The sequence below is a fragment of the Anopheles stephensi genome, chromosome 3 (assembly GCF_013141755.1).
Source record: "Anopheles stephensi strain Indian chromosome 3, UCI_ANSTEP_V1.0, whole genome shotgun sequence".
Lineage (NCBI taxonomy): Eukaryota > Metazoa > Arthropoda > Insecta > Diptera > Culicidae > Anopheles > Anopheles stephensi.
In genome coordinates this window covers 85,424,738-85,439,326 of record NC_050203.1, presented here as the reverse complement: position 1 = coordinate 85,439,326, position 14,589 = coordinate 85,424,738, and the positions used below count along the sequence as shown (strand labels likewise).

The following is a 14,589-nucleotide window of genomic DNA, read 5'->3' as shown; positions in this document are numbered from 1 at the left end:
GTATTATTTGGGAGTCTTATTGCTGCAGCGGAGGCTAGTAATAAATGTAAAGCAGTGTGTTTTTTCTTTATTGGAGCTACTGGAAAAAAGGCATTCCCGTACGCCCATCTTCTTGCAGGGGAAATGTAGGGCTCGTTTAACTCTTTCTGTGTGAAGTTAACTCTAAGCACAAAGCACCTTACTACACCTTGGAGAATTTTTTGAAGACGGATAAAAATCTAGTGTAATTTATCGAAGAAGACTTCTACTATAGTCGAAGAATTGCCAGGAGCTATTGAAGAAGGACCTATCAAGTTCCACACAACCGATGCTTGATCTTCTAAGAAGCTCGATGTTAGCTGAATGAAATCATTCATTTATTTACCCCTCAAACAAAGCCATTTGCACGCAGAAGACAAAAACCGGACCTAAACAAAACAAGTCGCAAAATGGACGTAAAACCATGGCGTCATGCCGTTGGCAAGTGAGGCATAGGGAGAGAAATTGATTTCTCCGAACTCCACGGAACTGTCGCAGGCCTATCTACCTGTCGGCTTGCCAAGGGGAAGGTGTCTAGGATCCGGATTCCGGTCAGATCCTGGTGGTACAATGCAAACGCCCCGGAACGTTTGGAAGCATTGGCGTTGAAACAATGCTAACCGCTGGGGTAATTTTCTGCGATTCGACCTGAGGTAAACCAACGAAGCATCACTCCTTTTTGGGATTGTTGTGTGGAACCTCGATGGACCACAGGCGTTGCAGCTCGGTGCGCACCGCTGGGTACGCACATAAGTAGCGTAAAAACACGTCACAGACGCTACCAGTACGAGAGCTCCCGCTAGGATTCTACGGAATTAGCCTAAAAAAAAGGAGCTCGGACAAAAAATGGGACAGAGCGAAACAGGGTCAGCGGGACGCAGAGAGCAGCAGGGATGGAGTGCGACGACCACCACGGTTGGCAGTGCGTCCCAGGATATCCCGGACCTTATCAGGGGTCAGCCAGTTCTGGTTTGCGATAGCTCAACTGTCACAACAATGGCGTCACGGGTGTGTTTACACGGCTGGGGTAGTCCGGTAGTAGGAGCCGCGTGAAACGTCGAGGTCCAGACAGCATAGGGTCTCGGTTGTTTTCGGGCCACTGATTTGAAAGTGATTTTCCAACAGATTAGAGGGAAGAGAAACAGCGAACGACAACGGTTGGCATCTCTATCAATGAATTTGTAATCACCTTGATCGAGCCATTACAAGCTCGGGGGACCACACAGCAATCTTCGGTTCGAGGCCACAAGCGATCCAAACTGTGTTCCGTGACCTTGGCCGTCGAACATCATCTTCATCTGGTTCTGTGTGACATTGGACACGCAGTGGTCGTCGTTGCTAATGTGCCAAAAACATCTTCAAGGAATCTTCGGAATTTATCAGCACATTCAGCCGTTAGGTAGGTCTGATAGAGATACCAGCGGTCTGCTAAACGATTCTTAAACGTTGGCGCACCGGGAAGAGGTCACATGACCCAGGAACGCGGGATAAAAGGAATGAAAACACTTTTTAACTTAATGTAGTCATAAAAACTAAATCCTTACCTTCTATCTCTTTCGCGCTTTCACTTCTCGCTTGGGTTTTATGGACCAAAAACGGATCTAAACGGAACATAAATTCACGGCACTGGCCACTTATCTGGGTGGTTCGTTGAAGCTTGTTTTATGCTGTTGCTGTCGACACCTTCGGCATCGACAAATTTGCATCATCCCACCAAACGTCCGCAGGTTCGGAGGGCTGCCCGGAACCTGGCAACTACGCTGTAGGTCTGCCGCCGAACACAATAAAAGTCTTAATTTGTCGGAATCGCTCGCGGAGACTCTAAACGTTCCTGGGGGGGGGGATGTTCTTGGAAAATCCAGAGCAAATGTGGTTAGAGCTTTGCACCACCGCTCGAACTTCTCGGTGGCCAAGAATCGTTAATCCCGCTTCGGGTTCGTTTCCGTTCGTTGACAGCTTGTTGGAAGTTTATGGTGTTTTGCTTACCGAAATCAGAGATCTTGCTGCCATGGTTGTCCCTCCATATTGGGAAGCGATATGCGTAGCGATCAATTGCTACTCCAAGCCGGCTACTCTTTGCAGAGAATTTATTCTATTGCCTATAAAGTCCCCTCCATGGTCCCATGTGCAACGGTTCGGTAGTTTTCAGCACACGAACTTTACGATCGTGACGGGCGTTTGCTTTGGAGTTGTGGAGGAATATCGCATCCTTACGGCTTACCGAACGCTCAGCTTACTGCCCAAACGGTCGATTGGGGTTTAATAATATTTTACCGTCCAACCGACCCGTCAAATGGTGCAGGGAAAAGCTACACGGCCAAGGCCATAGGTCACACGACCGGAGAAAATTTGTATAATTAAAAACACCTAATTGCTTGGACGGACGAACTAATCCCGTACGTGTCTTTCCCGGCACGGCCCGGCATTTGCCTTTCGGAATGGGCGGAATGCTTAAATTGCCAGCTCGTAAACCGAGTCGTACGCACCGAGCCGGGTCACGATTGCACGCTTGTTTCGGCATTGGAGGTGAAGATATCCGAAAACATCATAATCGTCAAAACATAAAACAATCTGCATAGCAATTTGTGTGTGTGTGTCGTGCGTAAGGGCGTAGGGCTGTTCGCTTCTGGATTCTTTCCTCTCCGTGTTGGTTCTATAACTAACCTAAAACACACACATTTTCTGCACGTTTCTGGCGAGCGGCGTTGTCCTCCTCACAAGCGTCCTTGTTGAGGGAGAGTGTCCTCCCGGATATTGAAGTCACACCAAACCGGAATATCTATCTCTCATTCGCTCGATGCCTGATTAGCCACACAGCATTCAAGGACGAGGACAATTCGTTCGCATCAGCGAACACACACTTAGCGCACGCCGGGAGATTGTCCTTTGGTCGCACGCCGGGGGACGCCATTCCATCTCGAGGCTCGGCACACTCACCAACGTCCTCGGAACGTCCGTTTGTCTCTATTGGTTGGATTGGATTTGTTTGGAAGGAAATAATGTGCGCGTGTGGGTGGTAACCTCGTAACCTCAGGGCCGTTCTGCTCGACGCTGGCAGTCACCTTGGAGAGCCGGGAAAGCCTTCGAAGCCTGAGTGAGGCCGTTGAGAGGCTTGATGCTTGCTCCATCAAACGCTTTTGACATTAAGCAAAATAATAAAATATTTTGTTCATTAGGCCACAGCGAAGCCGGACGATAAATCCTCCGATTTGGGACATAAATCCTTCATCTTCGTCGGGTCTTATGGGCCGGCCAGCACTCGAAGCGGAAACGGGACGTCTTCGACCGGTTCGACACAACCTGGTGGGCGGATTGGCGGATCATTGGATCATCTAAATCGGATACGGATCGGCCGGAGGTTTGAGAAGGGATCGACCCCGGAGCGCGAGCAAAGGGGATAACATACCCACATGGACAGGCACATAAAAAAAAGCCCCAGTCCTATTCAACACGCGGACGCGGACAAAGCCCGCGCTAACAAGCGGATAGATTTCGGGACGGGTCGGGATTTTTTTTTTCAATTTTCTCACACTCTAGATGCCACACTCGTCGCCGTCGTCGGCTGTCGGGATCTGGTGGGGACTTTCTTGAAGGCATATCAAGCTACAGGCCGCTTTCAACAGGCTCCAATCGCGGGACGGGGAGACATAAATTTCCATTCTCATTCGAATTAGCAACACTCCGGTGAGGCCCGTTGCCGTGCTCGGCTTGGGGAGTTTTATGAATGGAAGAAAAGGAATACGTGCGTGTGTGTGTTTTAATTCATCACTATTCCAAATCTCCACACACGATCGCGGAGATGATCTCATTGACTGGCGTGTGTTGGTCTTGTGGAGATCGAGGGGGGTTATGGGGGGAGCTTATGCTGAGAAGCCGCGACATCTCAAGAGGCTCCTACGGACCAGGGCCATGTTTCGGGGCAGGCTCGTCAGGGGACGGGTTCGAATGCCCCGTCATAAACATCGATCGCGGTCCCATTCAAACGCTTCGGACGACATGGCGCGCTGATCAATCGATTATGGTTTAGTAATTGAATTTATCTAAATCCCCCCATCGAAGTTTGGGAGGCTGTTGGTGTGTGTTTTTCTTTTTTGCAATCGATTTCTGCGATCGATTGCTGGAACGAAGGGGATCACATGGGGCCAGCAAACAAACCCGAATCGTGTAGGTTTTTTTGTTGTTGCTGTTTCGTTTCGAGCCGAACAACACGCAATCTCCGGAGAGAGGTCCGATACCCTGACATAAATCAGCCCCATTTAGGGAGGGCTTAGTTGATTGATTGATATATTGATTATCCCGCGCGCGCACGAACATATTTCGCCACAGATTCGGTTCCTCGCGACGCTTCTTTGCCGCTTCACCTGCCCGGTGGTGACGATTAGTAGAGTCCGGGGCACTGTACCGCACTGTACAGGGGACCATGCGTGTGTGTGTGTGTGGACCTCTCACATCGATCTTTTCCGATCCGATCGGAATGCCCATTCATCACCCAGGGGTTTTGTGTTTTCGGTTGGTTGAGTTTTGGCGTAGCCGGTTTTCTGAGGAGTTTTTGGATCGGACAGGACAAGAGTGTGTTTCCTCGGTTTCCTTCCCGTCCGACCGCTCTTTTCACCGGGTAGGCCGGTGGGGTCGTATGAATGAAATAAATCTTGTGTGATGAAGGTTTAAATCAAACTTGAAAACGGCACACACTCCTGGGTGCTGGGGATCGTGGGGTTGGATAATGCCAAATGTGGTTATAATTGTAAATAAGCTGTGATGTGTTTGCTTTTTCCGTGGATTACTTGCAACTCCGGTACGATTCGTGGAGGAGTGGACACTTTGCTTAAGAGCTACTCAAACGCAGGTGATGAGGGTTCGCTTTTGTCGACGCTAAAAGAAGCTTATCCGGAGGTGATCTTATGGCTACGTGATTAGGCGCATGGTTTAGCACACTCAAGTGATGTGGATCGAATCTCGTCTAGGTACACTCAACTGGGGGGAGACCTTGGTTTGCTGCCAGGGAAGAAATTTTCTAGCCACGGGGATACATTCATTTTTCTAACTGCTGAAGTCAGTAGATATTTTGTGTTGAAGAAGTATTTTAAGAAGTCTATTCTTCCCCCAATTCCAGGTGCAATGTGATCAGATGATCATATCAGATATACGTCAGAACGTGATCTATATTAGGTCTTGGACGTAGAGAAAGAAAGAGGTAGTAGATCTGTCTCTTATTCTGCGCACCTGTCAAGTGTGTTTAGTAATCGGTAGATAACGCAACCTCTGTCCCTATCGCACTCTCTAGCTCTCTTATCTTCGATACTCAACTTCATTACGCAACTCCACTTATAGTGGTAGCACCCAGCAGTCAGTAAGTGATGCATACTTTCCATCCGCTACCGGTTGACCCGTATTTGTTTTGGCCCCAGAGCCCACCCGATAAGAGCGCCGAGGGGATTTCGCGACTCGCGTGAAACAAGCCAAGTGCCCCTGGATTGAATAGGGAGCGTGCGGACTAAGCAAGATTAAGGGGAATTGTTGAGCGAAACAAAACCTTGCATCACGTTTGTCCGGGATTACGGTGGGCCAGGCGAAAACTAGTGTCAACTACACCTCTCCAGTTCAAGCACGGCACACTGACTTCCGTCTGCATGTCGCAACCGAGCTCCTAGTCGTCCGATCTATCGAGCTTATCACGATGTCGCTGTAACGGTAGCCGGACATGTGGCTCGCTACTTGTAACCCTTCTTAAATTAAGCTTCCCCTTGTCTCCCTCCACCACTCCCCACTATCACCCTGGGGCTGGTTGGGCTATTGATCGATGACCGGTGTTGTTCTCTGGTGGGGCGGGTTTTGGGGTACGGTGTAGTTGGTGGAACCCCGTCCCCACCATGGACAAGGTGCTTGATAATGGAAGTCAAATAAACTGAAGTACCGAAGTGCGCAGATACGTCCAGGCCACTCTCTACCGCTCTAATCAACCGCGTCGGACCCTGATTCACGGTCTCACGAGACATGAGGCCTGAGGACGGACTACAGTTGAAGGTGGGAAATATTTGTCACCAGGCTACCGTATTCACGGTCCCCCCATCCTCCACAGAACATGTCAGCGTGTCAGCCTTCTTGCGGAACATCAAAAAACCTCATTCGAACCCCGAACCTCGAGCTGGATGCCATTTCGCCGTACGATTTATTGGACCGCAATGAGGGCTTTTGGCGATGATCGTGAACCGACGATTGCTGCATTCCATTCGACAGGCTTCGGTGACACCAATAGGGCGCGGGTCTCTTCGATAAGGGGAGCCGCAAACGGAATTTATGAGTTCCCGTGCTTTATAGTGTACAATCGGTAAACATTCGGGGAGCAATTGGGTGGGTTTGATTGGTTTTCCACTGTCTGCGACTGGCTTATCGAGCACCGGTTTGTGGGTCCAATCCAATTTATTTTGCTTAGCTTGGAACCGTGGTTGGAGTTCTGGGAAGGGGACACCACTCCGGCCGTGTCAAAAAGGGCACACGGCCGGTAAGCTCAAAGCTAACGAAACGTCGCCGGCCGGCTAAGGGTAAACATTACCAGAACACGTAGCTGTCAGAACTGTTTGCACAAACCGTTTGCTTCCTCTGTGTGTCTGTGTACTTATCGGCTTACGGTTGACAAGGCGTTGTTGTCATCGGATCTGATAGGCGTGTGCACTCGCATAAAGCATGCCGGAGTTTGGCTGCAAAGAAAAAAACGAAACAGACAAAACAGGCAAACAAACAAATTCCCTTTTTTAGATTTTGCCCATGGAAAGTTAGCTTTTCGCACTTTAAACTCCGGAGCTAATGCTTGGAAAAGCAATAATTTCCTCAGCATGGTCGGTTCGCTCGGTCAACCACGGCCACACAAAGCCCACGCTGACAGATCCATCCCGGTCGAGCATCTTTCGACTTCCAACACGAATGTTCTCTCCCGAGGAGTGGGTCCCCGTGGAGGATCGGTAAACCGTCCACTAATCGAGTACCTAAATCCCACATCACTAATCATCCCGCCCCGGGAAGAACTGGCAAACTACGGGCAGAACGGTACGGTCACTGTGTCTTCCCGGCGAGAAGTGCTGAGAGTACATTCTCGTACAAGAATGCATTCCACCTGTGATTTAATGAACCTGCTTAATTTCTCTTCTTCCTTTAAAGGTTCAGTGTGGCGATTGTGTGTTGCGAACGGGGAACCCAAACATTGCTGCAGACGCTTCATAAACGAGCATCAGGTCGTCCTCGAGCCGACGTGTGACCGTGTCCAAACCCCGTAAAATGGCATTGTGCTGCTGGCCTGCCACCTACCGGGCTTTTAATTTCTATTTTGCATCCTCTCAAAGACGGTCTATAATGATGCCGGAGGTGTCCCAGCAGAGGGAAAGGTCGACGTGGGACGCTCATAATCATTCTCGACGGTTTGTCCCGGTCGGCCTTGGTCGAGTCGAATTCTTCGCCAGTATCGTAAAAGTCGTTTCGTATTCGGAATCGTAAAATGGTTTATATCTTTACGAACTTTCTTTCCCTAAGCTGTAAGCCCTCGAACCTTTACGCTTTTGGCCAGTTTGGTCCATCCAGTACGGTGATAGGCGATAGGCTAATTTTGGATGAGTTTTGCAAAGCCGAACGCCCGTCGGCGAACGACGATTCATGAGCGTCCTGAAGCTGTTCCGATGGCGTGTTTGTATTGACATTACATTAATAAAACTTTACGACCAACCAACCAGCTTGGAATGTCCTGGGCATCGGAAGACGAGAGCAATGGTGTCGCTTTAGTCGGAACTCCGAAGTTGATATCTAAGGAAAGGCGCACTATAAAGACGCTAAATAATCAATTTTTATTTCCCGTCCAAGATTTCCCCGGCAGCCGGATTCCGTAACGGATCCGTACGTATTGTTCCCTAAGGGCGTCGAATAATGGTTGCAGCAGAAGAAGGAAGTTGATTCTTCTACTGCTTCTGCGTAGGTACGCTGGGTCGTGTGGGTGGGATCGTGCAATATAGCTGCCATATTGATTTTTTCCCGAATCATGCGCGTGGCAGACGATGAGTCTTTGGGATGGATGAATGGAGACGAATGGTAGCGAGGGAAAACGCGGGAGCTAGCATTCTTCCGGAACGGGAGCTCGGCCATTGTTGGAGTGGAATTTTTGCTTCTCATATTCTACTGTTGATTTAGCGGAGAAAAAATACTAAAAAGGCAATTTATATTTTAAGAACTAGAACTTTATAGCTTCTCATTTTGTTGGGTAAATTTAATAGCTATAGGAACAAAACACTCTTTGACAGGAACTCAATCCGACGCTCTAAACCAATACTCACAGCACATGAATTATGTCAATAAGTAGTATGCTGTCAGTGCTGTCAGTTTCGCTAATAGCTTTGTAACAAATGAGTTTGCTCTCGGATCGTTCCCAACTGCATTTAATTATAATATGAAACACGCTCGCTCTGTCCAACAAGCCTCTTCAAAGTCATCCCATCTCCGTCCCATCTCGCAATTAATTAATTTCACCTATCTGTGTATCATAATTCCAAGAAATGCATCACCAGCACACGCCTTCCAGTAGCAACTTACGTTGCGGTATCGCTACTGCTAGCTGGAGTTCCGGCAGCAGTGTTGACAAGAAATAAGTACAAATCAAGAGCGCCTCAATTCTTTGCGCGGAAATATTTTGCAAAACAACAATTTCAAACGCTCATTACCATCCACCGAAGGGTAGTGCAAATGTGTGTATGTGGTTCGCCAGCGTTGCCAGCGTTGCATTAACAAATTGGCCACCGTGTAGTCCGGATGCGCGGTAGTAACATGTGTTCCATTATCGCGCATCTTGCATCGAACATCTCGCGCTGTGGCGCTTGCCAAAAAGAGCCGATTTGAATCTTTTGCCGTTTTTTTTTCGTTTGCCAGATGCAGCCAAAACGATCGAGGTGGTTGGGTATCGATGTTAAACATGGTCCGTACATAGTTGATTGAATTCGATCCGAAGAGGGTCGGAAATCGAAGAGCCGTGCTGCGCCGGAGGTTCTGTGCCTTAGGAGTCTTCATCATCGTCCCGTGACATCACATGCCGTGCTTTGGCTTATTAAATCCAAACATTAATTCAATCACAGCGGGCTAGCGGGCTGGTGGTCAAACCGGCAGCATCGGTATCGGCACGCATCAGCTGCACCGGCGTCAGCGGTGGCAACCGTGCATAATGCGGCCCCCAAATGCTCGAAATCGGGCCACAACGGCCGGCCATGCAGCCTGCGGCGTAACCGATAGAAGCGGCACGAAATCGCGTGCCGATTATCATTATCGATTGCCGCCTTCTGCATATAGCTGCATATAAGGCCAGCTCAAACACACACACACGCCGGTTGGAAATTAAGGGATTTGTGCAAATATTTTGACAATTCCATACGCACCCAGCACCCTGCCGTGGTCCGGGGGTTCGCGTGTGTGAGGGCTTTCGTGCACTGGCCAGGGATACATGACGCGGTGCACAATATTTAGTGACATTGCACATGCAACTGTACAATAAATCATCAACCCGAGAGCCGGTTCTTCGTTTGTCACTGCTCTGTTATGACACGACTGCGCTTCGAACGAGGACAAACCGGTGACTTACCGGGTCTTTGGACTTTGGGAGGTGGACTTTCGAGAAACAGTTCCCACCAAGAAAAAACTTCTTTCTGTTTACCAACAAGCAAAGCAAATGGATGCTCCATTAGCGTCGCTTTCGGCACCTTCTAATTATGAACGCTCAATTAGAATTCACTTGTCGAGAAATCGGCTACAACACTTCGCTCCTACCGTGTGCTTAAATGTGTTTTTTGTTAATCCCGGTCCAAGGATTTAAGCGTAAAATTTTCATAAAGAGCCCACGTGAAAATTTCCAACACGTGAAAATGTGACAATAATTGGGTCACACTAGCACCATTCCCAGAAGGATGGTATGTTGGAGTTTGGTTGATAAATGGAAGACATGAAAAGGTTGCGTTCAGGATTTTCGTTCGTTCCTTCTTCTCCTGATGCTGAGGACTCGCGTGTGTCAAGAGGACATCCCGAAAGTGTGAAAGACGAATGTACAATTCGTTCCTGAGCGTGAACAAAAAATCGTGCTAGATGGAGAAGATTAACGTCAGGATCACTTGCACCCATCACCAGCGTGTGAAGAACAAGTGAAGAACCTGCGCTGTAAGAAGCCTGGAAGAAAGTTTGAGGATATGATAGGAGGAATCCCGGCTGACGGCAAGTGTCTGTGGAATAATTACAACCACTTTGACGAAGTTTTTGTTGACGAACTAGTAGAAATCTTCTTCGCCACTATAAAATCACTAATTTATTACCTTTCAAATTCATCCAGATGACCGTTGGTTGGGTGAGAGTTCTGGTCCATTCTTCAGATTCCGGGTGAGTGAGAACTGAATGATTGAAGTGCGTCGGTTGACGATTTCGTCAAACTGCTGACGGATGGAAGATGTGATGTGGCCGAATGTCTGGCGTCTGTTTGTCAACAAATGAGTTGACTATCGCGGGTTGAGTGTTTGTGAAGCGGGCCTAACCGCTCTGGAACTGTATCAAAGAAGCTCGTTGTGCTTGAAGTGGATAGAATCGTATGGTGACTAGGCTTGGCAAGCTTAGTAGCGAAACTGGGGAAGCATAAACAAATCTAAATTCCGTTTGACGACTTCGATTAGCCTACTTGATCAAAAATTATTGATTGAAGTTGAATATGATACTCGTTTAGAACGGTGAGTCATAGTGTTGAATGTTGCATTTTACTCCACTGGAGCTGCTGTTCATCAACTTTAAGTTTCTATCTTGCGGACTTCGGTTAGAGGAGGTCTGTGGGGGAGAAAGAGTTTGAGTCTAGCTCTTGGAAGCTTCTTGGCTGCAAGATTCTGGGACGATAAGGATCATTTGATTACAACATCTTTTGATAGATGAAGTCACTTGGACACCGAGCCTCTTCAGGAATGGATTGAAGGGATAGCAGGCTTGGGAGATAGGGCCCTTCGAGAACGAGGTTCTCTGAGCAGTGTCATCCTTAGCCTAAGTCCTTTCACAAAGTCCAAGTACTAGCATGACTCGGAAATCGGAGAACACAGCGTCATATAATTCTAAAATCAACTGATGTTGTTGTCATACTCCTGACTATTCTTGCGAAATTCCTTTGTATTATCTGAAAATCCCCGGAGTAATTGAATAATTTTGGACATAAAAAAACACCTAATTCTCAACGCTGGTTATTTAAAAGATCCGACATTGAGGCCTGGGCCTCATCTCTGATAAAACGATTAAAAATTCAGCCTTGGGTTTCTCGTTTCACCCGGGTATGAAACGTTGCTTCATAGTCGCAATAGCATCATTTACTATTGGAACCTCCATCAATTTCCCAACCCATTACACCTTCGCCCAAACTATGCATCAGTAATGTGTGTTTGCGAATATCTTTTATTGCAAAAAACCCTTTTCCACGGTACATGTCAATTAGGCAAAGCAGTATACGCTCAGCCACGATCGTGTGCAATTTTTGGCCAATCCTTTCCCTGTGCCGAAAACAATTTGCCAAAGCACTTTGGCACTTTTCATTTATTGTTTCATGTCATGTCCGCACGGTTCGCAGCGCATTTTCCCCAACACGAAAAGGGTTCCCAACGCAAGCAACTTTGTATGCCGGAATGTTTTGCTACCCCCACCTTTTTCTCGCCCAAAAACCCTCCTGGAAAGGAGTGGGCGCAGAAAAAGGATTTATCATTATTGCAAATGCAAACAGCTTTATTGTTCGCCATTTACAATATTTTGCCAATAAAATCAGAAATCCCATCGGGTACGGTGCCGCATCGGCGTTGGGAGGCTGTAAAAAGGATTAAGTAGAAGGGTAAGGCGTACCGGCGGACGAAAAGGATACCGATAGGGTTGAGGGAGCCGGCATATGCAGATTGCAATACTAATAAAAAAACTGCTAGCAAAAGCATCCACACACGCATACCACTACGAGGCTTTTTCTTTTTGCAAGTGTACCGAAATTTACCCCGTTTGGAGGATTCGTTTGAAGGTCCCGTTTGTTGGGCCGGCTCGGTTCTCCCTGGCGGTGTACCGGTTTATTATTTGTCACATCAATCGGGCGAATGGCTTTTGGCGAAACATAATTACACCCTTTTTCTCACTGCTCCGTACGCATCCTTGCCGAACGGGGTATTTGCGTTTGCGCAGGCGAAAAATGCGGTTTATGACATTCCGATGGGTACGGTTCGGTTTCGGCACTGTACCAGAAACCCTTTTTGGCAGTATTCGGGCCCTAGAACCAAAACAGAAACGGGCAAAAGTTCGTCAATCGGAGGGTGTGCAAAGTTTTACCTAATATTTACAAAATATTACACCTCCTTTGGAGCACGCGAGCGGTACATTTTACGGGGTAATCGAATAGAGCTTTCTGCTTGCTCGCTGGAAGATGCTTGGGAACGGGATTGGTTTGTATATATCAGAAATAGTCGATCAACTGTACAAAATGGTCCCGTTCATTTCTGCAACCTCAGCCAAAGGGTTAACGGCAAAAAAGGTGTTTTAGTTGCTGCAGGCTTTGCTTGTTTTAGCACAATTTTTATAGCAGGACTTCCTGAACAAAAATCTCATGCTTTAACAAGAAAAAGCCACTAAAAATGTGTCATTAGATATTTTAATAGTGAAGACCTCCAGATTCTCCAAGACGAAGATCATTAAAATATTTGGACCTAGAGCCACTCGGAAAGTTCATCAAGACTGTCGATCTTTGAAGAAGACCAGACGATTTATGAGAGATGTGACTAGAAGTCATAGTGCTCAATCAATAGCTGAGATCAGAAACTCATTATAGTTTCAATCTAACTACTCTACTAGAAATTTTCAGAAACCTATCAAAATCTATTGGAAAATCTGATTATTTTCATGTTTTTGCCCATTTTAGTTCCCTAAAGGATTTATATCCAAAAAATGAGATTGCAAAGGTCCATTGAAGCATTGCAAATTTGCCCTCAATGTATGCGAGATTCCATTAAATGATTGCAGAGTGCCTCAATAGGCTTGCAACATTCCATTATCCATTAGAAACAATCGAATTTGGTTCGAACCCTTACGATGGCTTTTTCCCATAATTCAAGTGATCAATAATAGGCGAGTTCGTATTACAGGTGGCAGTCCGATCGTAGAGGCGCTTGCTGGCTAGTCTCCACACGACAGGAACGATTTTCAAATCCTATCCAGACTGCCAGCCAGACTATCCAGCTACGGGTAAAATTAAGTCACAGGAAGTCAGAAATAACGGGCCGACACCTTTCGGGGTGGTAGTGTCAACGAAGAAAAAGTATTAATTAACAGGTCTCCAGGAACTTGGCTTGAAACTGTGGGCCGTAGCTCTCCGAGGGCAAAGAAAGCGGTAAAAAATACAGAAGCCGTTGTCAACTTCTGGACAGTTTCACCTTCATATTTTCCCCCATTCCCCTGGCGGTCACCGGAGATCGAGAGTAATTTATTTGCGACCGAGTTCAGGTCTCTCGAAACCCGGGAACAGGGTAAATTGCACCCTTCGCTGAACTTGAACACCCATGAAACCCACCTACCGAAGCGAAGCGTGTCCTGGCTGGAGAATGTCTCGCACAGTACCTACCCCGGTGCAGATCTACCCCTTTTTTTCTGCAAACTGTAAATGAAAGGGTAGATAACAGATCAATTAGACTGACTCGGCTGACCTGCCCAGCATCGGCGGCAGAAAAGGTGGGTGTGGTATGTTTGTTTTTCTAAGCCCGCCGAAGGTCTGGCACACTCGTGTATGTGTTCAATAAAACTGGTCATTGAGCTGATCAATTGAGCCGGGTAAAAGGGCAAGCCTAGGGCGAGGTCGTATCTTGTACTTGGAAGATTGTAAAAATTTTGAGTGACTTTAGCAAGGGGGGTTTGGAAGCATGTTGGAACGAATTTAAGGAATGGCTTTAGTGCCAAAGAACTTTTCAAGAAAAATCTAATTATTTCATCTATTTTGATCAATGTAACATTTTGCCATAAAGAATTCAAATATTCGTATTTTATGGCATTTTTTTCTGTCTCATATTTTTTTCTGTCTCATATTTTTTTCGAACCTCTCCCATTTTATTATTCCAAAAGCCGACCTAAAACATGCTCCCAATATAAGCCAAACAAAAAAAAAAAAGGTGCCAGGAGTTGTAGAACTAGATCTTCGAATAAGGTCACTTTTTTACAATCGTAAAGAATGAGGCAAAAGCGTAGCTGTAAAAAACTGGGTCCATAAGTCAATTGTGAAGCGGATCGTTTTTGCTACAGGTATGGGCAAATTTTATTCGCTAACGCTTTATTAGCAAACAACCATTTCCTTACGGCGTTTGCAGCATTCCTTCTGAGGGTCAGCATTTTTTAATTGTAAATTGTAAATAAAAATGTTGCCATAAAAAAAATTCCCAATAATTGTTGATCTACAAAAAAACCAAACTGCTGCACAAAAATGTAGATCTGGAGCGATGTAAACAGAAACAGTTTTGGGTGTGTGTGTGTTTTTTTTTCTCTCCCGATAGCTAGAGAAGGAAAAAATGGAACACA

General features: G+C 46.8%; 1 protein-coding gene across 1 annotated transcript; it reads left to right on the top strand.

Moving 5' to 3' along the window:
• The first annotated feature begins 6,214 nt into the window (after nt 1–6,214).
• Nucleotides 6,215–7,717, top strand: LOC118513891. Its single transcript, XM_036060205.1, has 2 exons — nt 6,215–7,062; nt 7,174–7,717. Exons 1-2 carry the CDS (start codon nt 6,852–6,854, stop codon nt 7,287–7,289), a joined length of 327 nt encoding a protein of 108 aa, XP_035916098.1. The 5' UTR covers nt 6,215–6,851; the 3' UTR covers nt 7,290–7,717.
• The last annotated feature ends 6,872 nt before the right edge of the window (nt 7,718–14,589 follow it).

Coding starts and splice junctions, on each gene's coding strand:
- LOC118513891 (XM_036060205.1), top strand. CDS start 6,852: ATGGTCGGTTCGCTCGGTCAACCACGGCCACACAAAGCCCACGCTGAC. Junction 7,063..7,173: donor GGCAAACTACGGGCAGAACG/GTACGGTCACTG, acceptor CTTCCTTTAAAG/GTTCAGTGTGGCGATTGTGT.